Here is a 24,892-nt window from a genome sequence, read left to right as displayed (position 1 = left end):
TGGTAATGTTTGTTTATACGTATGTTTGGCGTGATGTTTCTGGACGTGTGCAATGTTGAGCAATTTTTTATCTGTATAATGTTGAGTAATGCTATAAAATCTAAAAGAGAGTTTGAGTTATCGTAAAGCGAATTTCAAGCTACGCTTTGAAGCTCGCAAAAACGTTTTTAATCAATTTTTTTATAGGACAAGAATAAGACAATTTTATTCTGCGAAAAAACGGCTAAACGTAGAAATTGATATTCCAAACTTATTATTACCTATGTAGGTACCTAAGTAGTAAAACAAGTACCTTCCTACACAAAGAAAGAAAATAAATAAAACTTAAAAAGATGTAGTGTAAATAGTGTAATAGGTAGGACACATAATAAGTATGGGAGAGCCATGCTTTCGGCACGAATGGGCCGGCTCGACCGGAGTGATACCACGGCGTCACAGAAAACCGATGTGAATCAACGCTTGCGTTGTGTTTCCTTAAACTTACAATAAAAATATGCATAAGACAAAAAAAATACCAAGCTACCCTTACCTATGCATTTCACCTAAATCTCCCCTTTTAAACGTATCGACAAAACTGCGGTCACGATGCAACGTCTACACAGCACGTCAAAATACCCAAAACAGCCAAACCTCTTCAATACATATTTAACCTTTATGACGTAAAAATAAAGTTGAAAATCTTTGAATGAATATAGTATAGTTTCATGTGGATATATCTTCAATACATATTCAACTTTAAAGACGAAAGAATAAAGTTGAAAATCATTGAAATAACATAGTATAGTTTCATGTGCATATGTTGCCAGGTAATGTAAGGTTTCCTTGTCACCCTCAAAACCAGTGAAGCGTAGAACACCGTTGTAGGTAGAAACCGTTGTAATTGCCATCTGTCATTGGTAAACCGTTTTTTAAACTAAGTAACGTAATTACTGCATGTTTAAGTGTGGGAGAGCCATGCTTCGGCACTAATGGGCCGGCTCGACCGGAGTGATACTACGGCCTCACAGGAACCCGACGTGGAACAACGCTTGCGTTGTGTTTCGTTGTGTGAGTGAGGTTACCAGAGGCCCAATTTCCCCCTTTCCAATCTTCCCAATCCCCGATTCCCGAACAACAACCCTTAAATTTCTAACCTCCAAAAATACGCAGTCTCTGTGACTAAATTACAGATGTAATTACCTAGATATCTCGTTCAGTCTTGTGGGCCTTGTTGGCGATCATGAAGGATGATTGTGGCTGTTTTAAAACTTAGCTGTATTGTTGTTTGAGTTGACTGCGGAGCAAATGTGCCTAGGGTTTGAAGAGTTAATGTAGTCATAGGTACCTATGGTTAGATTTTTTTTATGGTATACGTCGGCAAACTATTAGACGGATCACCTGATGGTAAGCAATCGCTGACACCCATGGACACCTCGTTTCCCCCTATTCCATAAAAAAAACTCGCCCTTTAGGACTTCTTACCTAATTAAGAGGAGTAAGGGGGAGGGCATCTATAATGACGATGGTGACATAACTAGAAAACTAGGTGTTAGGTACCTACTTACCTATATTTAACATGTGCTCCTTTGCCTATGCCTTCTCTTTATCTTTTGCTAATATCAATGCGTAATAAACTTTCTAAGTATACTTAGAACACGAATTTAATTAATCCTAGCAAAAGTGGGATTTAATTATTAGATAAGGTAGCATAGTCCACCTTTCACATAATTTAACTTTTACTCAATATGACCAAATAAGCTGACATTACGCAAACCTGCCGTTCCAATCGATTATGAAAGACTGCAACAAGAAATAAATCTATTAGTTAAAATACTTTAGTTTGCTTATGTAGTGAATAGTTGAAGAAGAATTAATTGCTATTCGTTTCATTGCGCAGTAGAATGCAACAGTCAGCACAGTTATTTACTATGCAGGTGAGAAAACAAAGATTTTTCATGGTATAGCTGTTAATCGAGCAGACGGATCACCTGACGGTAAGCATTCGCCACCGCCCAAGGACACCTGAAATACCAGAGGCAAGTGTGTTGTCAACCATTTGGGGGCTAGGATTTTAAGGGTTGTTAGGGAATCGGAAATTAGGAAAATTGGGAAGGGGGGTAATTGGGCCTCTGGTAACCTCATTCATACAACATAAGCGTTGTTTCACGTCGGTTTTCGTGATATCGCTACCCTAACTACAAACATTATACTAACCTTCGATCACTAACACGCGTGTGTCATCCCCATACTGATTGAAAGTTAGTTTGACGGACCACATCACCACTGTGGTCAGCCGGACGCATGACTTCGAGCCGACCCATTCGTGCCGAAGCATGGCTCTCACATTTAGTACTGAGGCAATAGTTAATTTTATACAAAATTATATAGTTTTTAATCAAGCCAGATCTTTCATTGATCGGTTCAGTAGACAACCAATGAAAGAAAGAAAGAAATAAATAAAAAGAAAAACTGTATAATTGCACCGTTATAAGATACTGCAAGGCAAATCTAGAAAATAATTAAAAAGATAAATAAATAATCAGCACAACGCAAAAAGGCCAGTGCTCTGCTAAAATGCTAAAAAGCACGATGACTCGAGTTTCGGCGATGTTTTTCAGCAATAGTCATTTGAATACAAATCAATAATTACAACAATTCTACCACCGCTACGCAGTAGTAGAATTGTGTGATCTACAAATTGTTTCGGGAATGGGTGTCATATGCACATAAGTGAATATGTATGTTTGTAAACGCACCCACGACACAGGAGAAAATCTTTGAGTGGGGAAACGTTAAAAATAAATAAAATGGTAACTGTCTTGTTTATATTATGTTTCTGTATTGAATCAATCTTTATTTTCTTACCTACCAGCAAATCAAATACTTAGCGGAAGATGCACCTCTTTTTACTAAAACAGTAAAAGACGTTTTAACTCAGATTTTAGTCTCCGAAAAGCTTTAGACATGTTAGTCTAGACTACACTATACTAAAACAAACACCCGTAACATTGAACTGCATAGCAATCAAATATTTCTATCATGACAACCAGTTTAAACTTGGTTTAGTATGTGCCCAATAACCCGTCAACTTGAAATACTTAGCAAAATGAACTTAGACGCAAGTTCAACAAGCCAGTTCTACCTATGATTCAAACAAGTTTATAATTTCTCGATAACACCAGTGTTGTAATCAATGATCATAATATAGTGTCACTGACATACAGCAAATATAACCGGCCAAATTCAAAACTCATAATTCAAATAAATAATCATTTAAAAAATCGACTTCTCAATTTACCAACGTTATCGATGAACAGGTGCTGAGCCCGTTACATGACTGTCCAAACGAGTTCTCGATTAAAATCGAGTTCTTATAATATACAATCGATTAAATAATTGAAGCTTCTGCATTTTTGTTGAAGAAATTGGTCGAAATTTTTTTGTGAGACAAACGAACTCGATTTTTAAAACGATTGCGCAGATTTGGGGCATGGTCTTACTGTTTTTGGATGTAAAAGTTGTTTTCATAAAATCGGGTTGTCTTGAAACCATATCTTGCAATAGCCATCTCTTTAAATATGTTTTAATCAGATTTTTTGGGCCGTGTGAATGTATCGAAGCGGATAAATGGTGTTTAACGATTATTTACACCATATAGTGGAATAATATTTTCTTTTAATGCAAGTTAGTTACGTCTACTTACAACGCTGACCATACTGACGACAAGAAATTTCTTCAATTTTGTCATACAGCAAAATATGTTAGATAGGTGCTCTGCCCAATCTGGGGAGCAATTTTATATACAATTGGGTAGCAGACAAGTAGACGGATTGCTTGATAACCTATCGTCACCATCCATGAACCCGCAAAACCAGAGGAGTTACAGGTGCATTGCCGGCCTTTAGGGGGTTAAGACCTTTTTTGAGGGGGATAAAATCATCCACTCATACAACTTCTCCTGCCTTGAGAGGCAAGCGAGATGGGAGTGTCAGACTCTTACTGACTAAAAACAACACTGTTCCTAGTCTAGCCTTCTTTAAGCCGAAGCCCCGGTAGCCCTTTACGTTGTCCGTGGCTCTTCTTAGTTCAAACTTACGTTTTCCATCACCCACAACCATTTAGTTTAATTCCCACAGATCTAATAATATAGCTTTACTAAAGCAACTTTTTTCTCTCATTCCAGATCTAACAAATACCTGCAGAAGTCTGCCATCACGAGAGTGTGTGCCGTCGGGGGTTTCTTTATATCCATACCGGTATTCTTAACAGGTTCGTTCCTTATAATTACTTTGTATTTCCTGCTGCAAATAGTGGCCACTCTGTTTTATTTCCCACGACTGGATTATAAAGGGATCGGATCGGAGAGTTGTTGTTTACTTGTGGGATTTAATCATTTTTTTATGGTGTAAACCGGTAAACGAGCTGATGGATCACCTGATGGTAAGCAATCACCGCTGCCTGTGGATACTCGAAAGACCAGAGGCGTAACAAGTGCGTTGCCTTTTGGGGTTAGGAATTTCAGGGTTGTTGGGCAATCGGGGATTAGGAATATTGGGAAGGGGGATAATTGCGCCTCCGGCAACCTCGCTCACACAATGCAAGCATTGTTTCACGTCGGTATTCTGTGAGGCCGTGGTATCACTCCGGTCGAGCCGGCTCATTCGTGCCGATGCATGGTTGCATGGCGAACAATCTCGGGATCGATTCCAGGTTTGGCTATCCATTATTAGAAACAAAATGGAGTTTGGATTCGATCCCGATTTAGAGCCAATTAAAAACATCCCTTGGGTATCAAGGCATCTTTTTTGCACATGTAGATTACCTGGATGCTCTTACGTCCTTAAATAAAGACGACTAATAACACAATTCTCAATTCCAGGCATAATACTCTACACTTTCATACAATTCCATTCGACGCCAGCGATAGTGACGTCAGTCTTCATAGGCGTTGGAATCATCTTTTGCGGCTGCGCAATGGTACACAACGTCTTTGTATGGCAGAAGGAAAAAACGAATCTCGTAAAAGCGTTTCGAACTCAAGAACTCAATACAACCACAAACACTCAGAACTTAAATGCGTCTAACGGTGTTATAATTGGGAATGGACATTTGAATAATACTGGAATGGGGAACTTGAGTTTCCATAGCATGACAGCCGGTGGTGCGTATACGCATCCCATCACGTTACTGCAACAAGGAGGTCCTTATATTATAAGGTGGGTTGTTCATTTTTTATAAGGGACGATTACAAAATATGTATTTAGGTATTACATCTCTTTGAAAAAATTCGTATGTGGGTGGAATATTAAAGTGTCTACCTACTAAAACAAGAAAATTCTTGCCAGTTTTAGCGGCTGCGTAATAATAATTCTTCTACTTACTGATCTGTAAAATTGAAAAGCCAAATTACAAATAATAAAAGAATCAAATTAAAAGTAATATAAAACATTAAGTACATGTTTACTAAAATATATCCTTTTTACATTCCAGACCTCCAACAAGCACTCCTCCAGGCGAAGGAGCAGCTACTCCAGGCGTCCCAGCCGCTACCATCGACCTGAGCCACGACACGCACGAACTCAGCACACTCGTATGAGCCGCGACGTGTCCACACGAACTTACGAACATGTAACATCAACACTTCGAATAACTGTTATGTTATTCGAATTATTCGAAGCGTTGAATTTATGCGAAAAAATGCAAAATGATGTTTATAAATGATTGTCTAAAAAAGGGAATTTGTGATGCAATTTATGCAGTTTTTTAAATATTAAACCGTAATTAAATTTTAATGAAATTATGACTATTGATGTTTCGTATGGATATAATTTTAATTAGATTCCAATCAATACCTATTTTTATTTAAAGAATATAATCGCAAAAACTGTGTAACATAAATTAAATACATACTCATAAACATCCCTTGAAACTAATAGTTCCAATATTTAGCGATATGTCGACTTTATCCGACTTGCCAATTCTATTCCAGTCAATTTATGCGAATTGACGTTATTCGAAGATGACATGTGACTGTCAAATTCTAGCGTGTGTGCGTGTCTTAAAAGCGGGAGTTTGTTCGAGTGTCAGAGAACTGAATGTGTTTTTTATGAATTAATTTATAATATTTTGTTCCGTTTGTTTTGAGATATTCAGATGCCAAGAAACCGATGAAATGATAAACTATAAATAATTGCTAAATTTAATATTTTTTAAATTATTGTTATTACATCATGTCTGAACTTATAATATTTACAGGGTTATTTTATTCAGTGGCCGGCTTTTAAATTACATAATATCAAAAACAAAATATTGAGCATCTAAAAATCTCAAGACAAAGGAATCACAGTATTCAGCCTAAGCTGATTTCTACTCAAGAGGGCCATAATATGCCTTCAACACTGTTCTTTTGTATATTGTGGTAACTGTAAATATTGTTTCTTTAGTTTACGTTTTAAAAAATGCCATGTTTTTATTTTAATTAGTTTTTATAAGAATCTTCATTACTGTCCTTGTAAATTATGATTAGTCGATAAAAGTGTAATCGATTTCTCAATTTATAAATCAAATCATCAATCGTTCAAAGAACTTTAGTGGATAATTAACTTTCAGAGTTAATACATTCAAAGTTTCACAATCGAGAAATTTTATTTGCACAAGGTCGGATACATGCGATATCGATACTTTTAATTAATCGACTAAAATAAATTAATGGCGCAAGATCCATTAGAGATGTCAATTCTTTTTTTAAGTTGAGTAATTGAGGCAAAGGCAATGACCGATCTGAGAATTAAACGCGCGATCTTACAAACTTCATATGTGTACCGGTGTACACACTTTTGAAAGTTCTATTTACATGATTATTGTAAAATGTTTAAAATATTCGTAATAATTGTTATTTTTATAATTTATTTTTTCTTTTTACATTATTTTTGACAGTTTTAATACGATCCTGGACGAGATAATTAGCACTAAAAAGTAATTTGAGTGATGTAGCCAATAGTTTTAAAATAAAACCCACCAATCTGAACATAGAAAAAGTCATAAAATAAAAAATACACTCAAAATGTATATTTGTACATAGTGATTTAACACATAAATCAGGAGGCATAAATTTATTTATTATTATTTTCTTTACTGATAACAATTTCTATTTTTATTGTAGTTCATTTTATGTGAGACTAAAAATAAAAAAAATTTAATAAAAGAAAACAATTTTTATTTATTTTAAGTTTTAGTATAGGTATAATAAATTCCTTTCCTTCGTGAAACTCACACTATTTTGATTACCTAGTTCCTGCGCCCATCTTTTGCCCTGAAATGAAAAAAGAATATGTTAGCACCTTCATTATGTTTACTCAGTCCCTAGATGCCTATTTTAATTTAATGGAATAAGAGTGCCACATCCTCTCGGAATACCCTCTCCAGATGCCTATATTTATCTGGCCTCTAGGTAGGTAGAGATCTCATAATATCTAAATATAACGAGTTCTATAGTGGCTGAAGCTTATTTATTGCCATTAACTGGACAAAATTCCAGACCTTCTCCTTCCTTGGACAGAATTCCTACAACTGAGCATTTTCGAGAACTCGAAAATCTTAATTAGACCAGGCAATCCCATGACTCCATTTTTAGGCAGTCGCGCTTGTTACCATTCGATAGTTTGTCCGTTGCGCTGCGTGGCGTCGTCACAGCGACGTTCGTTTTCCATATATATTTTAATGACATGCCCCATTATATTGTTGCGTCGTCTCACGCTATGTTTCAAAGGATCGACGGACAAGAGACGAAGCGACAGGTCCGCTGCGTCGACGGATAGCCATCAAGTTTGTATTTAAGACGCAGTTGCCACATCGCGTCGTCCGTCATCGCAACCCTGCTGGGGCATACAGTGCGTTGTTCCGTTGCGACGATGCGCTGCAACGCAGTGGAACAGACGAATAGGGCCTCGTTTAAATGCGATGTTTGTAAATGTACTTACAACACAGGAGAAAATGCTAATGTAAAAAAAAAAACACTTAAAAAAAGTTTATTACCTTTTTAGTCCTTGATATAACCCTGTGTAGTACCCGCTCATGTACCAGCTGAGCAGCATGGAGGATATGGCTTGGTCTTCATTGTCAGATCGGTCCATTGAGAAGGCCATCGGCGGCGGAGGCATCGGCATTTCCATTGAGCCTAGTTGCTGGAATTTTATAATATGGTACATAATAATCGATATAAGGAAAGATAATAGTAAATACCAGTTAAACTGACATTTATATAGTTAATTTTGTAAGTCATGTTGTAGTTTTTGTAATAGAGATTAGTTTCACAGTTTTAGATACTTTGCCATAGTTATACTAGATACATTAGAACCCATGTTGAGGTTTTAGAACTCTATAGACTTCTATGGCTTTTGCAGACCGTTCAGTGGGACGACGCCATAGACAGGCTAGAATAGAGGAGATTTGAGGAGGCCTTTGCCACCTGGCAAATGGACATGCAGAAGTGGAAAAAGAAAGCAATGATAACTTAAAATAGATTTTGTCATGTCACATTTATTTGTTGCAGAGTGTGGGTCTTACCTATCCTTCATATAAATTCATTACGAAACCTAAACAAGGAAAAACTAATAAGGAAGTTTAAGAAAAATAAAAATGGTTAAATAAGTACTTACATTTCTCAACATAGACAGATTAGGTATGGGTGGCATGTCTGGCAGCTCGAAGCCATTGATATTGATACCCCGCGCTTGATTCTTTTTCTTTTTAGATGGTTTCTTCTTTTTCTGGGATGATCTTCCTGTAATCAAAAGAAAAAGTATTGAATATTCTTTATAGCACTACATCCTAAAACTTTTAGCTCATTGGCCAATTGTTTCAAGGTTATCAGGACTAGATTTGCATCCTTCTCATAGGAGTTTTGGAAAATTTAGCAATGGTTTGTCAACAATGGCTTCGAATATTAAAATGAGGTAGGAATAGACATTAGCTTAGCAGTTAACAGTTAACGGTAAATATTTTTATAGATAAAATATTTTTTTTACAACTTAAATAACGCAAAGCTAATTTACATAATCATTCACATTTAAAGTTCTTTCGCTTAGGCACCACACAACTATAATAAGCATATTTTGGTTAGTTGTTACTTCTAAAATCTAAAATGGTTAATAAATGATTATCAGATGAGACCCAGTATACCTATACTATCAGGACTTGGCACCCTGTCACTGCACTCCACACCATCTACGTTAGGTGACAGGCTACCGTAGCTGTCTTCAGTCTGTTCTCTCCTCGCATCCTTAATCTGCTGCGCCCTAGCATCCTTGCCCAGAGATGGTTTCAGAGAATCTAATGACACCAGTTCTTGATTGTCATAACCTGAAATATTAAAAGGGTGTTTTAAGCAAATTCATGCATCAATTATGTACCCGTCATTTAAATTATATCAGCTCTTCAAATATAATTTTCTATAAAATATCATTAATAATCTAAGAACCATATTATTACAAGCAATGCAACATTTTATACTCAAGGGGTAGGTAGAGGTGCACTTTACACCATGTAATGCCGCTATAATTTACACCCACATTTCACCATTTACGTTATAATTCCCATATAATAGGAGGTAAGCCTATTGTCATATACTGGACAGAAGTCCAGACTCCTGAAAAATTTTCTAAAAGTCAATAAAGCCTAGTAAAAAATTACAAGCAATAATTACCTAAATATTTGACAACACAGTCGTTGTCATCAACAATTCTAACTATAACGGCTTCATACTCCAAACCATCATCGGCATACACACACCGGCAAGGCATGCCAGGTTTCCACCTTGCTTCTTTTGGCTTTTCATCACTAATTCCATTAGTATTGGTGGACAAGATTGTAGCTTTTTTCTTAGGTGGTTTAGTTGCTAATTTCTCTTTTTTTGAAGAGAATGTGGCTGTAACGAAATAATAGAAGTTAGTTTCTTATTAGATAATTTTGTAAAGAGGTATGCAGGGATTTTTTATGATAAGTTCTTATTAAATAAGGGTAACTTTAAAAAAAAATATATTTATGTATTTAATTTAATGTAAGAGAAATAGAATACATCTGGACTATACTATAAAAATATCACAGTTAGTTTAATTTAGACATTTCTGACTTGAAATCGAGTTTTCTTTGTTATAGTACAAAGATTGTAGGATTGTAGGATTGTAGAAGAGTCTAAGACGAATCATATAAGATGATGTATTATATAGGAACAGGATACTAAAACAACTCACGATCATTGGATGAACCCTGAGTGTTGGTAGACATAGCCACGCGCTTCGCCACCTCAACGTTAGCAATCCTTACAGCTTTGTCGTACGCATCGTTTAATTTCTTGTCGTCCCACTGATCATCATCATCACCCTCAGACTCCGACTGCAAGCAACAAAATCATCACAATGCACAATCATCCCAAAATTCAGAAGTATGTTTGAATAATTTACTTACAAGATTCATCCCCTTCACGTAAAGAAGTTTTGGGCTTTTGGACATGTCCACCATAAGTTTTACAATATTCTCTCTATTGTTTTCGGTTATATTCGTTTTATAACACTTTAAATTTTTTATTCAAACAATTTTGTCGACGCTTCCAAACAGCGAGTTTTCAATTTTGTTTTTATTTGACAGTTCAAACAATGTTGACTTTGACGTTACAATTAGTGTATTTTGGTCTGTGGTCAGTAGAGATGTCAATAAAATGTAGTCGATTTACATTCTTATTGAAATGTAAATAAGCGAAGCCGCATTTCCGTTAAATAGATTGAGTCTTCCTATTGGAATTCAAATTAAAATCCTATTGGATTTTTTTCTACTTACCTATCCGTCTACCTACCGTCAATTTATTGTTTTGTTTGATATGTATAGTTTTATTGTATTGTAGATTGTGAAGAAGAAATCGTAAAGCTCAAAATTTTACATGGAATGGATGTGAGATGGGGTGCATGGGTGCATCCCGCGCTTTTTGTGACATTAATTTTGAGACAGCTGTGCTGAACTGACTTTATTTTAGAGCGAAAGCGAAGATTCTCGGTTAACTATTATTATTTTTGAATTTTAATCTGTAAGTATTTACTATTTTTTTTGCATTTTTATTATAAATTAAGATGTGAATTATTACTTAGGTACTTTCAATCTAAAGTGCGACATTTTAATATGATGACCATTTATTTCCATCGCGCTTTAAACGCTATTATTGTCTCCTATTAACTTTATCTATTGATTTTATAGAACTTAAATCACGAACCTATTATTCAAAAATAATTTAAGACCATAAAACAGTTGGATTTCATACATATTGACTTGAAAACATGGAGAAAGATAAAGCGTCTCACGCGACGCCTACCCAAAGGGGGAATACAAAGGAATCGGATAAGAAAGCAAGTTCTATAGGCTCTAGAAGGGTTGAGAAATCTCTAGACTCTAATACAATACAAGAAATATTTGATTCGGACGATTCTGAAACTGAAGACCATAACAACTATGATTTTGAAAAAAATGGTCAAAAAAGACTTACTGCATATCACAATAATGAATTTACAAAGAAAGCTCGCGTCGCGTCTGTAGAATCTGATGACCTTATAAATGATCTCGAAGAATACTATTTGACAATCACCAACTTCCCAAAGGATTGGAATTTTCTGCAAATTAAAGATTATTTGGACAGAATGGTAAGTTTAAAAACCTGTTGCACTGTTATTGAGATAATCCTTCTAATATTTAGCTTTATTTTTATTCTTGTTTTATTTTTTTCATCTTGGTATTAATTTGCTATCATTTACCAACTATGACCAAATTGATAGGCGCATTGGACAATGCTGAGTGTGCCTCCCAGTGGAGCCAGCTTCTCTTTACCTATAGGCTGCTAGACCTGGTCTGGTCCTACGATCAAACACCGTTTTAATGTTTTATGCCTGGCATGTGTTAACTGGACTGCTAGATTATTTGGATAATTTTCTAGTCAAAGTCTAGTAGGTATCAAAAGTCTTGGTGGTTACGCTTCAAGCACTTGACCTATTGAGATATTTACTAATCAGTGTCTTAGCTCCTTTTTTAATAAAATATTACAAAGTTTTAATGATGCATTAGCAACTTGGCAACTCTATAAAAATCATATTTTTATTACAGTGCGGCCACATTGATGAGATGCAGATCTTACGAAGGAAAAGAAGATCAAAGATCTTTGCCGTAAGACTTACTTTCCAATGCTTTGAAAAATGCATAGAAGTGCTGAAGAAATTGGACAAAGCCATAGTCAAGGGGAATGTACTGAAAGTGAGAATAAGTGGTATCTATCATTTGTTTATTTTATTTCTGTATATATTTAATATTAATTTTTTATTAATACTAGCTTCTGCTATGCCTATAGAGAATGAGAGAATGCGGATGAAGCAGCGAAGCCGCTTCTTCACCCGCATTCTCTCATTTGAATGGAATAAAAAGTATTGAATGTCTTATTCCAGAACATTATCTTCATCCCAATCTGTTCAGGCGTTTCGATGTGATTGTGTAACAAACATACATTCACAAACTTTCACATTTTTAATATTAGTAACCGCCATACTCAGAGTAATTTAATGGTTACTTAACCCAGTCCTTAGCTTTTGTTTTTGATACAATATTGTTCCTAAGGAACAGTTTAAGTAATCATAAAATGTCTTTGGGTGTGTCAGTATACAGATATAACTCATATCATACACACTACTTAACTGGCGTGGGAGATGAGACCTCTTACATGGCAATTGCACTTTTTAATTTATTAAATTAGATGCTATGCGTCAGTGAATACCTACTATCATTGAACTTCAATGCATATTGAAAAATGAAATTGTTAAATTGAGCTAAATTGATTGAGTGATTGTGAAGATTCCTGCTTTGTGATTCAATTGTGCTTATAATGACGATTGATTCAACCATCTTGACTTTTGGCCTTAGTGCGACACATAGTACTTGCATGAAGTTGCATACATACATATCATCATGCCTATCTCTCATATAGAGTCAAGGAAAGCTTAGGGTTACTGTCCATGTTGTATCATTTGACGAGCTTATGCAAAAGACAAATGATGAAAAGTGAGTGTACACTATACAAAGGCCTTACATGCTGTAAGGTGCAGGTACACCTCTGCTTAGCCCTTAGGGGATAAAAGGCGTGACGTTGCACTTTATTAAAACATTGATTAAAATTCATAATTTATACTACCTCTTATTTTTCATAAGAAATCTTAATTTTATTGTTCATCTATTACAGAGTCCTATATGGCATATTCCGTGGACTGTTCTGGCGTTAACCTGGTGGATGATGATTCTCGATTTTTGAAATCTAAAGCCGCTGCAAGGTAACCTATTTTTTAATTCATATTGTTACTAACTTAGCTAGCGAAAAGTTAATGTAAGTGCGAATTTATGTTATAAATTGTTTATTTGAACTACGATTGCTCGATTGACGCAGTGGCTGGCGATCTGGTTTTGAGCAAATAATAAATTTACTTAAAAAATATATTATACTAAGCAAGTCGCAAGTGCGACTGCCGGACACGAGGTTTCGGGTTCGATTCCCGGGTCGGGCAAAGTATTACTGGGCTATTTTCTATTTTTCGAATATTTCTCAGTAGTAGCACAGCACGGAATCTAGAATTGTGCCCGATATATGGCAATAGTTGCGTTGCGTTTTATATTAAACTGAGACTTTCTTTTGTATCGTGGATACTTTTACAAATCGCGCCCGGACTCGAAACAACACATAGTGCTATAACCAAATGCCTAGCCACTGCGCTAATCATGCAATTGAACTGTGCCTATGAACATTTGTTACACTAAAACATACTGCTATTTGCATATTAACCCCAAACCATTTCTTCATAGCGCCCAATGGAGACCACTCGATGACTTTTGGGGCAAAGACCCCGAGGGCCTATACGGTCTGAAACCAGAATTCTTGCAGTGTCTGAATATAAAGCCACCGCTGAGTAGAATCGTTCATGTTACTAATGTAAGTGATTTATTGTTTTACAGTTGTTTTCCCATGTAACTGTTTGATGATGTTGTTCAACTAGTTTCAAGCCACGCCGGAGCCAATAATTATAAGCAAATATGCATTCAATATTTCCTTTTATTGTTTTTATTTATATGTTATTATGATAATTATGGATACTTTATGGGGAGTATTTCGATTATTTTAAAGAAGATATAAATACGAAATCTTATGCGAAAGCTTTTGATGTTTATTATATTAGTTTGCCATGCTGACTGTTATCATATTCTCTACCTTAATAACTACCTAATAGCTACCTTAGTTTTTCCCCATATTATAATCCTATGATCAAAAGCGTACATCGTAAGTAAAAAGTAAGTAAAACGCGACGAACGCGGTGTCGCACCGCGCATGCTTTTCATGAATATAAGTCCCGGCGTGGCTTGAAACTAGTAGAGCTTTTCTCGAAAAGTTCACGTAAGTCGTATTCATCAATTAATTCAGTGTACACTGTAATTTGTATAAAGTAACTATTTTCTCCTACAGTTCAGATGCGATAAAACTGAATTGAGAGATGTGATGGAGATGGCGGGCACGGTGACAATGATCAGTGTTATTTATACTAACCACAAATATGCCAAAGTCGTCTTCAGCCACCCTTTGGAAGCTGTTCAGGTAGGTGTCATTAATTTTAAGTTTTCATGTTCATATTAATGTGAGTACAGGGTGATTTAGATGTTTTTTATATATTTTTCTGATAACAATTGGAATGTTGCCGATTACAAAAGGAAAAATATTAGATCTATTAATCTCAAATGCTTCTTGTAGTGTGCAACCAGAATCACCTCCTTTGCTTCCTGCTGACATCTATCACCCTCCATTCGTTTGTAACATAAACATTACCATTAAAGATCCTCCCCTCGACAGGCAGCCGCTGAAAAAATACAATTTCTATAAGGCAAACTATGAAAATATAAACGATTTGATACAAAAAACTGATTGGCATGAACTTCTTACTCATGAGAAATCTGAAGAAGCTTTATCATTATTCTATAATAAACTGGATGAGATTATCAGGTCTCATACTCCCCTTGCATGTCCTAAATCTTCCAATTACCCAGTCTGGTTCTCACGACCTTTGATAAATATATTTAAAAAGAAACAAAAAGCCTGGATCAAATGGAAGAAGTATGGAAACATATCGGATTACGAAGCATTTACTACACATAGAGCCAGCTTTAAGGATATGTGCGGTAAATGCTTCTCTAAGTACATAAGTTCGGTGGAAGACAGCTTACACACAAATATCAAACACTTCTGGACATACGTATCAAATAAAAAAGACAAACCCTACATTCCAGCAAAAGTATATTACAAAGACACCAAAGCCACTGAACCTGAAGTTATCTGCGATGTCTTTTCGAACTTCTTCCACTCTGTTTACGAACCTGCGTCACCACTCTTGTCACATTGGCAACCACCTGCAGAAATTTCCCCAGCCTGCGATATAATTTCCTCCCTGCACTTTAATGAACAAAAGATTCGAAGAGAATTAAGATCACTAGACCCTGCTAAAGGCCCAGGACCGGATGGCATACCTGCATATTTTCTGCGACGCACTGCTGCTGAAATCTGTAAACCGTTGACTATAATTTATAACAAGTGCATAACAGAAGGAGTATTTCCAAAAGAATGGAAACGTGCAAATATCACACCTGTACACAAGGGTGGCTCGAAGGGTAATGTGGAGAATTACCGTCCAATCTCACTTTTGTCCACTTTGTCAAAGGTCTTTGAAAAACTTGTCCACAATGAATTGTATCCGGTTCTACATAATATCATTATACCACAGCAACACGGCTTCGTTAAACTGCGATCCACCACTACGAACCTTCTGTCTTTCTCTAGTTTCTTATTTGATAGCTTTGACAACGGACTGCAAGTAGACGCCGTATATACAGACTTCTGCAAGGCATTTGACAAGGTGGATCATGAGTTGCTGCTTAATAAAATAGCTTTCAATGGGATTCGAGGCAATTTATTACGGTGGTTTGCCTCTTATATTTTGAATCGCTGTCAAAGAGTAGTAATCAATGGATACAGTTCGAGGGTCATCGAGGTTACATCAGGCGTCCCACAAGGCTCTATCCTTGGGCCATTATTATTTAACATTTTTGTTAACGATATTGGTTACTGTTTTCATCATACACAGTTTCTAATGTACGCAGACGATCTGAAGGTCTACAAATCCATAAAAACTGTGGACGATTCTATTTTATTCCAACAAGACCTGGACAGACTTACAGATTACTGCCATAGAAACAAACTTAAGCTTAGTATACCCAAATGCAACTTCCTCACATTTACTAAAAATAAACATATAATCAAGTACACTTACATCCTTTCTCATAAGTCTTTATCTCAACTGAAATCAGTTCGCGACCTCGGTGTAATATTCGACACCAAACTATGCCTCGACTTACACATCAACAAAATTGTTAGCAAAGCTTTTCAACTTTTCGGATTTGTCATGCGGTCCACTCTTGACTTCAAAAAAACCACATCGTATTTATGTTTGTACAAAGCTCTTGTTCGTTCACAACTGGAGTATGCAGTTTCGGTATGGAATCCATTCTACAAAAAATACGCTGAGATGGTAGAGAATGTCCAGTACAAATTTTTGCGTGCTATGCATTATAGATGCCATAAAGCATACCTACCGTATCCTAATTTACTAAGTAAATACAAGCTCCTTTCCCTTAGCTCTCGAAGAAAGTACCTTGAAGCGACTGTCTTGTATAATATAGTCAGAAATAGATTTAATTGTACAAACCTGACTAACATGATCTGTTACGCTGTACCTAGAACCATTCACAGGCGACAGGTACGCGCAGGCACTCTCTTTGCACTGAACACCTGTCGTACTAATTCAGGCCTACGTTCACCTGTCCGCCGTATGGTTGACACTTATAATGTCACCTTTGTAGACATAGATATTTTTAATTGTAGCATAAATAAGTTCAAAAGTCTCCTTCACAGTTCCCTACTTAATACCCAAACCACTTTATAATAGCAGTTTTAACTTTTTCATTTTGTCTTTATCTTCAAACTCCTCTTTCTTTATAAATACATTATGCTAATAGTCATGTTTACACAACAATACTTTCATTATTTGTTACACGTACTGCTATTAATGTTCCTAGCGATTAGAATTCTTCATTTCTAAATATTTATGTTTACCTGTGGATAGCGTTGTGGGTTACATTATGACCACAACAAGTCATTGTTATATTAGTTGTAAGATTTTATAATGTAACTGTTTGCTGTTCCTCAAAATGAAAAATAAAATAAAAATAAAATAAAATACATGGTGCCACTTGCATTTTGACTTCAGCGACACTCTGTATTTGAGTTAAAAAATCGTTTTAAAGTTTGTTTAAAACCTGTTGCGTTGTCTCCTGCGGTATTTCCAAACCAAAAGGACTTTAAATTTTTGCCTAAAATACATAGCCAATTAGCGATCGAGATCCATTACCTCTTTACATACTTCAAAATATAAATTGTACATGAAAGTGCATCAAAGGTAAATTTAAAAACTCAACCCAATATTATGATATGGGTCACTCTCATTTTGCGAACGGCTTAATAGGAAAAGGGGACTAATAGAAGCGGGCAGATTTTTTTTTTTTTTTAAAAACGTTGCCCCACATTAGGATTTTCTCCTGTGTCGTGGGTGCGTTTACAAATATACAAGTTCACATGCACATGACACCCAGACCCGAAACAACAATTTGTGGATCACACAAAGAATTGCTCCGTGCGGGAATCGAACCCGCTACCCGTTGCGCGGCAGCCAGTTGCCCAGCCACCGCACCAACCGTGCAGTCATAAATTGTTCCATTCCCTGACTGCACGGATTAGGAACGTAGATTTTAACCGTTTCGTTTGCACCTAAGGGAAGTCGACTGAGATGAGGTTGAATAGATCAGATGCACGCTTTATAAAATGTATCCTGTAGACTTCTACAGGATACATTTTTTTTTTTTAGAGAGACTAGCCACCTTACGCCACGCACTAGGCTCGGCACCAACTTCGTATCATTTTAAATTAATTCATTGTAAAGCCTAATTTAAAGTTTCAATGAGCGAGTAAAATTAATACAAACTCTAAAAACTTCCTTAATTAATTTCAATGGATATTCGTTCAAGTTTGCTAAGTTTTTAACATTTCTATTTCAGGCCATTTCTATGTTGGATGGGCAATTGTATTACGGGCTTCCTCTAAAGATTATGATCGATAGGAACCCTCCAGATATCATTGTGAAGCCTAAAGGCCTTGCTGGGGTCGGCCAGGGCTTAGGACTCCGCGGAACACCGTTACGGAACATTGCGCATGAATACCAGAGATTCCTAAACCAACAAGAATCAGCGATAAACCCTGTAGTGTTTGCAAACATTAAAACTAAAGGAAAGAATGAGAAAGAAGATAGTAAAGAGGTTGTGAATGATATTACGGAGTTTTTCAAGATGCCTCCCGCTTGTAATGTGATTAATTCGACAGTGCCCACGGTCCCAATGATTGTTGGCATCGATGACTTGGAATGTCCCGAGCCTAATCCGGAGGACAAAGAGAAGTCCAAGGCTAGCGGTGATACTAAAGGACCTGATAAACAGAAATCTTCAACGAACCGCAAAGACAAATCTGGTTCGCCTGGCAATTCTACTCCTTACTTTAAATCATCGCCAAAGAAACAAAATTATAGTGTTGCCGACATAATGCCGAATTGTATGGTTAATTCTTTCATGTTTGCCCCTTTTGATCCATTTTTTGGGTCTGCTCCAAACAATAGGCCTCCATTCTTTCACGCCAGGGATTGCCCTTTTGAGCCCCGCATTCCTTTCCCTATGGGTCCCCCACCAACTCATATAATACCACCGAATTTCAATGGACTCCCACCAAAAGGAAAGGTGACAGTGAAGTTTTCAAATGTAAGTATATACTAACAAAAATATACCAAACTATTTTGTTATTATGTTCCGAACATTACATAATTTTTGCTTACCTGTTAGTTATAATATATCATCTCTTTGAAACTAAATTATCACATAGATTACCTTTTATTAATTTAGATATAAATATTACTTTTATACGACCAGTACCCTTAATTTGCTTTACGCTTAAAGTACCTATTCGTAACGAGCGCGTTTGGTGCTCCGATTGGCCAATTCGAATAAACCAACCAACTTTAAACGTAAAGCAAACTCGTACCAAGGGTATAGATATTAATGTGTATCTCAATTTCCAGCTTCCCCCGTCCACAACATTTCCATTGCTCTGTGAACAGTTGGCCCAGTGTGGTCAGGTGATGCTGGTTCAGCTGACCACGCCAGGATGTGCTGTGGCCACCTTCGGACATCCATCTCAAGCTGACAGATGTATTAGTATCCTTTTTTTTTTTAATAAGAAATCACTTTAGTAATTGGTTTTGGCTTGTTGGTGTCCATGGGCGGCGCTGATCGCTTACCATCAGGTGACCAGCCTGCTCGTTTGCCACCAATTCCATAAAAAAAGTTGAGTTAAAATATCAAATTATAAGTTCAAAACCGACAATCTGCCTTCAGCAAGTGTGGTTGTTACCATTAACAACCACAAAAGCCTTCTTTTCTCACGGAGAAGGAATGACCATTCATTCCTTCTCCGTGTGAAAAGAAGGCTTTTGCGTAGCAGTGGGCCTGTTACAGGCTGGCTAATTCGACGCAGCTGAGTAAAGACTTATGCCCATTTTATAAATGGCTATAGTCTCCTATAGTTGCGTGGGTCGCGTAAAATTACTGATGCTCAAACAAGTGAGTGTACTTTTTTTTTGAAGAATAGAAGGAGTAATGGTGTCTTATGCAATACCATCCTAACATAATGCGCATTAAGAATTTCGAAATTGATTAACTTCTACCTATTTTCGCGTCAAAGAAATAGAGAGATCAACACTTGTTCCTCAAAACATGCTAAATAAATTTCCTGAACAGTTCCCCAGGTATTTTCAAAGGACTAAATGTAATGGGATACGTGATAGATGTGGAATATGCCTGAATATTGGTAAGTGGTGTTTCGCCCGGAACCTGAATACAGGCCGTGGTTTACAGGGTGGAAAATACAATGTTTTGTGCACAGTCTCATTGTAGAATAACTCATGCAGGTGTCGCTTTACAACTAACATTAGTACCGTTAGTATGAGTTTACTTTACGTTTGAAGTAATTGAAAGGAAAGCGCGTTTGGCGCTCTAATTGGTTGGTTTATTCGAGCTGGCCAATTAAAGCACCGAACGCGCCCTCGTTTCGATTACTTTAACCCTTTAACCGCCTGACGCCTTAACCGGCCTTAGTCAAATACTCAATTTTAAGACAGTCTCAAATATAGTTCTGTCCCTACAAATTCTTTGTAAGTGGTAGAGATAGCACGAGATATAAGTACAACTTAAATTTGAGTAGCGTTTCAGTATTCGGGCGTAAGTCATAGATGCGACACAAATTTCCGTGTCTGCCTCTCATATCGTATTGCCGTGACAGAGAACAAGCATGATTTTTTCGTTCTATTCACACGATTGCTCCTCCTTATTTAATGTAGATACATATATTTTCTTTGTTTTGTAACTGCGTGCTAGTGGTACGATAATATAATTGATATTTGACTTGAGGGGTTAAAGTGTTTAACGTAAAGCAAACTTATACTAAGGGTACAATAAATTATACTGTAGTATTAAAAATTGTAACGAATAACCATATCACGTTAATAATTATTATGTAATCCATTAGTTAATAATCATTGGTGGTATTTGTAGAGCTATTTATCTATTAAAGAATGTTGCAAGCTTTGTTAATCAACTAATTAATTTTTATGTGAATTGTTTTGCGCGTGTGTGCATTTCACATAACTGTGTATACGATGATAATACGAGTATTAAGTTAACATAGTGTGGTGTCTGTCTGTAATTTCATTGTATATGTTTAATGATAGTATATTTAAATATTACTAAGAATGAACTCATTTTAAATATTGTAATCCTACTCATTAATATGGACTTGTATCGGAAGGCTGATTGCATGTTTTAGAACGGTAATTTGGTACTGGGAAGAAGCAGGTGATATACTAACTTAAGCTTTTAACTAATAATATTACTAACAGACTAATGTAATGGGATTTGGGTGTAGGTAATGTGTTATTATAATCAGCCACTGTGCTGATACCAGCATAAAAATATGCTTGCAAAGGAAGAAGACTGAACATTAAATTATTTATTTTGTACGGCTTACACTCGTACATATTCGATGTGGTACGACTAGTTTCAAGCGGATCAGGGGCCCATAATCATCGTGGCGAGCGTTGACGTATCGGCTTGCCTACTCTCGTAAATATGTCATGAGGTAAATCGACTAGTTTCAAGCGCACCAGGGGCTCATAATCAAAGTCGCGAGCGTCGGCGTATAGGCTTCCTCTCGTAAATATTCGATGAGATAAATCGATTAGTTTCAAGCGCACCAGGGTCTCATAATCAATGTGGCGAGCGTCGGCGTATCGGCTTACTCTCGTAAATATTCGACGACGTAACTCGACTAGTTTCAAGCGCACCAGAGGCCCATGATCAGCGTGGTGAGCGTCGGCGTATAGGCTTACTCTCGTAAATATTCGACGAGGTAAATCGACTAGTTTCAAGCGCACCAGAGGCCCATGATCAGCGTGGTGAGCGTCGGCGTATAGGCTTACTCTCGTAAATATTCGACGAGGTAAATCGACTAGTTTCAAGCGCATCAAGGGCCCATAATCAGCGTGGCTAATGTCGAGTAGACAATGATTTGGAGTCGAGTGACCTTTCCGAAAAGTTTTTTCTGTACCACGACTGTGGCAAGGATTGTGGTCCACCTGATGGTAGTAAGGTAGTTACCATGGCCTTTGAGGTTATGTAAGTCGTATAATATAATTAATTTAAGATTGATTAAGAAGCGGTGCTGAAAATGTTACAGAGAAGCTGGATAGCAGTGTTTTTATGTATTTTGGAGAAATGTAAACTCAATGTGGTGATATTATAAAAGGAACTGCTTAGTAGGTAAGAACTACGATGTATGAATGTGATGGAAGCTGTAAGGATAGAAATGAAAGGTTGGTGTTGCGTTATATACACTTCTGTCTACCTCTTTAGAGATGAAGAGGAGTGATTAGTGTGTTATTTGATATTGTTCAAGTTTGTGTAAAGAAAGAATCGTTGTCTCGTTGGTCGTCTGACCTGGGTTTCGATTCCCGGTCGGCCAAAGTATTACTGAGCTTTTTTTGAAAAAGCACGGAGTCTGGAATTGTGCCCAGTATATGGCAATAGGCTCACCCCCTATTACATGGCACTTGTAACACATGGTGAAAAGTGTGTGTACATTGTAATGCATTACGTACCGTAATGTGTACCGCTGCCTACCTCTTCTGGGATAAAAGGCGTGATGTTGCTAGAATCGTGGTCCTCAAATTCCACTAATTCTTAGTATATACCTTTTGTGGGGTTGGATGATTGCTATCTTATTACAGTGGTTGTGGAAGGCAACCACAAATTACATGGAAATGTCAGTATTACATGGAAATATCAGTATTATATTACCAAATAATAATTATCTATAATTTGTAATTCCAGTAGCTTAGGAGTATAATTTAATTAAGTAATTATAGTTTTCTTTATAAACGTTTATTTTATTACAATAATGTATTAAGTAAACTGTACTGTTTTTGTTAAGTGTCAATGTATTCCCTTTATTTTAGGTACTTGTGTATTACGTTAGGTTAGGTTGTCATTAATACAATTCATGTTCCTTGTTTTTTATAATACATATATAAAATAATTTGATTTCCACGGTCTCGAGTCCGTGCACTTGTCATGCAATTGATGTTAAATGTCTTAGGATGGTAAGTGACCGTAGCAGAAAATTTATCTTGAACAATTTGCTGTCAGCAGTTATAGTGTTAAGTTTCACTGGTGTAATAAGTTTACTTGGTTCCTAGATCGGGCTAAACTGTTAGGGTTTCCGATCCCTGAGGTTCTTAGTACATAAGTAAGTCGTTAATTGAGCCTAATGTATATGCCTAATGTATGGTAATCCGGAGCTGCGAACTACTGCGGTTTACCGGGGCTCCGGCTCGAAAAGCAGGAGTAGGAATGGGGTGGATTTTAGTCAGTAAGAGTCTGACACTCCCTCTCGCCTCGCCCTGACAAGAGAAGTCATGAGATGATTTCCCCCCCCCTTAAAAAATGTATATGGTAATAGGACTGACATAAGAAATAAAATAGGCGAAAAGTAGGTCCTATGCTTGACGTATGCTCCTGTGCTTACCCCCTTCTTCATAGGAGAGAATGTGTGATTTTATGATATGCTGTGTTACACTATTATAGGTTTATTGTGTGCTATATAGGTAAATGTGCCAAAGGACATTTTATCAGTTTAATTTAATAATTACGTCATAATCTATGTTTAATTGTAAGTTTTGTAATTTGAGATTAGTATTGGTTGACATTTTTGAAGTGTCGTTTAGAGTTTTTAGATAGGTTTTTTTCTTTTTTATAATTTACTTATGTAATAATGAGTTGGTTTATAACTAAAATTAATTTACAATTAGGTACTTGCCTAAAAGAATACCAATTAATCATAATATACATATTATAATAAGACATATTTTAAATAAAATAAAATAATCCTACTGATAATTTATAAATGAATCGCAAATAAGGTAAATGTTATCAACATTAAAAAATAAATAATGTAATAAGATCGCAAATCTATTTTAATCTGGCAAGTTAACACTGATATATAATCTGTTGTTTAGATTTAAGTGTAAAATAAAACTTATAATTAAGATTTAATTTTAGGATGACTCTACTCTCTAGATGTGATTTTCAAAACTCCGCCTCAAGTTGATTCGCCTCGAATTCTGTGTTATTTTGTATTTTATTTGTGTGTGTATGTGTGCGTGTGTGTGTTTCGATTTATTAAGGTAGGCGTCCACAGGCTCGCATCGTACCCATCGCACGCATCGTACGCATCGTACGCATTTCGTATGACGTCATCGGCACGCATCACATTGCTGATGATGCGGTCCGTACGATGCGGATCAGTGGACTCAGTTGTATTAGTTTTATACAAGACAAACTAAAATCCGTTGCGTGCGATGCGTACGATGTGGGCCTGTGGACGCCTACCATTAGTGTACCTTTCCCTAAATATAAAATGATATTTTGACATATTTTTTGACTTGGTTTTTTATACTATTGAGATTTTTAATGTTGTTTTTGTATACCTACCTAAATTATATTTCTGGTTTTTGAGATAATTTATTTTAATACTATGTACTATGTACCTACTTTTAAAATACTCATGCAACTCTTTTGGATCAAATCTACGGAAATAAATTGATTTGATGTCATTTTGCGTATTATTTTTAAAGCCTTTTTCCTCCTGTTTTCTTTGGTAAAACTAAACATTATGAGTGGTATACCCAAATTTTTTATTTTTTTATGTAGTCTGTTTTGGAAAATACGCATTTTGCCAATTAATGGATACAGTTGACTTTTCTGTAATTGTTAATTCGTAACATTTGAAATGAGCTCCATCTCATTCTCGCCCATCATTGGTTGAGATTATTCTCACAACCAATGACACGGCGGACCGCGATCAAGGTCACTTCGGATAGCCTAGCTGGTCTAAATACCTATGTTATTGAGAATTTGAAAATCGAAAATCACGAAGAATATTTTGTCTAACTCAAGGGTTCTTAAGTAGAATAACCGATTGGGTGTTAAGTTTTTATGAGCCTATCCATAAAAAGAGCCATAAACTATTCGCTAAAATATTTAATGCTAGGTTAAGTTGTATCTCATATCTCCGGAGCAGGCCATATAG

The 24,892-nt window shown here is 36.3% G+C and overlaps 3 protein-coding genes across 5 annotated transcripts in view; 2 read left to right on the top strand and 1 right to left on the bottom strand.

The window, feature by feature from the left end:
* LOC118273945 (uncharacterized) overlaps positions 1 to 7,188 on the top strand; it is a 47,017-nt gene extending 39,829 nt beyond the window's left edge. The window contains exons 2-4 of the mRNA XM_035591221.2: positions 4,163 to 4,248; positions 4,859 to 5,195; positions 5,470 to 7,188. Of these exons, the coding sequence (XP_035447114.1) occupies positions 4,163 to 4,248; positions 4,859 to 5,195; positions 5,470 to 5,575 (529 nt within the window). The 3' untranslated portion in view covers positions 5,576 to 7,188. The remainder of the gene's footprint in view (positions 1 to 4,162; positions 4,249 to 4,858; positions 5,196 to 5,469) is intronic.
* Positions 7,174 to 10,633, bottom strand: LOC118273946 (survival motor neuron protein). Its single transcript, XM_035591223.2, has 7 exons — positions 10,444 to 10,633; positions 10,230 to 10,371; positions 9,683 to 9,904; positions 9,160 to 9,339; positions 8,637 to 8,761; positions 8,014 to 8,162; positions 7,174 to 7,291 (listed from the first exon to the last, which is right to left on the bottom strand). The coding sequence occupies exons 1-7, from the start codon at positions 10,495 to 10,497 to the stop codon at positions 7,267 to 7,269; spliced, it is 897 nt and encodes a 298-aa protein (XP_035447116.2). The 5' UTR covers positions 10,498 to 10,633; the 3' UTR covers positions 7,174 to 7,266.
* Positions 10,634 to 10,876: 243 nt separating this feature from the next.
* LOC118274294 (uncharacterized) lies at positions 10,877 to 23,435 on the top strand. 3 transcript variants are annotated; one of them, XR_007707242.1, is made up of 10 exons: positions 10,877 to 11,056; positions 11,224 to 11,663; positions 12,121 to 12,280; positions 13,244 to 13,331; positions 13,858 to 13,984; positions 14,513 to 14,641; positions 18,205 to 18,954; positions 19,272 to 19,407; positions 19,998 to 21,565; positions 21,746 to 23,435. XR_007707242.1 is itself a non-coding variant. In XM_035591757.2 (9 exons), exons 2-9 carry the CDS (start codon positions 11,304 to 11,306, stop codon positions 20,051 to 20,053), a joined length of 1,806 nt encoding a protein of 601 aa, XP_035447650.2. In that variant the 5' UTR covers positions 10,877 to 11,056; positions 11,224 to 11,303; the 3' UTR covers positions 20,054 to 21,701. The 3 variants fall into 3 exon arrangements, 2 of the variants coding, with proteins under 2 accessions (XP_035447650.2, XP_050560958.1); XM_035591757.2 differs by lacking the exon at positions 21,746 to 23,435 and having other exon boundaries at positions 19,998 to 21,701; XM_050705001.1 differs by lacking the exons at positions 10,877 to 11,056; positions 21,746 to 23,435 and having other exon boundaries at positions 11,518 to 11,663; positions 12,121 to 12,267; positions 19,998 to 21,705.
* Positions 23,436 to 24,892: the final 1,457 nt, after the last annotated feature.

This window comes from Spodoptera frugiperda, chromosome 3 (genome assembly GCF_023101765.2).
Source record: "Spodoptera frugiperda isolate SF20-4 chromosome 3, AGI-APGP_CSIRO_Sfru_2.0, whole genome shotgun sequence".
Classification (NCBI taxonomy): Eukaryota; Metazoa; Arthropoda; class Insecta; order Lepidoptera; family Noctuidae; genus Spodoptera; species Spodoptera frugiperda.
The sequence above is the reverse complement of the archived record's forward strand: the minus strand, read 5'-3'. Positions and strand labels throughout refer to the sequence as shown.

What these genes read in the sequence shown, in the direction of transcription:
- LOC118273946 (XM_035591223.2), bottom strand. Translation starts at nt 10,497, where the DNA reads ATGGTGGACATGTCCAAAAGCCCAAAACTTCTTTACGTGAAGGGGATG. An exon ending in GCCAAGTCCTGATAGTATAG is followed by an intron (nt 8,762 to 9,159) that starts GTATACTGGGTC and finishes TTTTGATTACAG; the next exon opens with GAAGATCATCCCAGAAAAAG. An exon ending in ATCTGTCTATGTTGAGAAAT is followed by an intron (nt 8,163 to 8,636) that starts GTAAGTACTTAT and finishes ATAAAATTCCAG; the next exon opens with CAACTAGGCTCAATGGAAAT.
- LOC118274294 (XM_035591757.2), top strand. Translation starts at nt 11,304, where the DNA reads ATGGAGAAAGATAAAGCGTCTCACGCGACGCCTACCCAAAGGGGGAAT. An exon ending in ACCCTTTGGAAGCTGTTCAG is followed by an intron (nt 14,642 to 18,204) that starts GTAGGTGTCATT and finishes TTTCTATTTCAG; the next exon opens with GCCATTTCTATGTTGGATGG. An exon ending in TGACAGTGAAGTTTTCAAAT is followed by an intron (nt 18,955 to 19,271) that starts GTAAGTATATAC and finishes CTCAATTTCCAG; the next exon opens with CTTCCCCCGTCCACAACATT.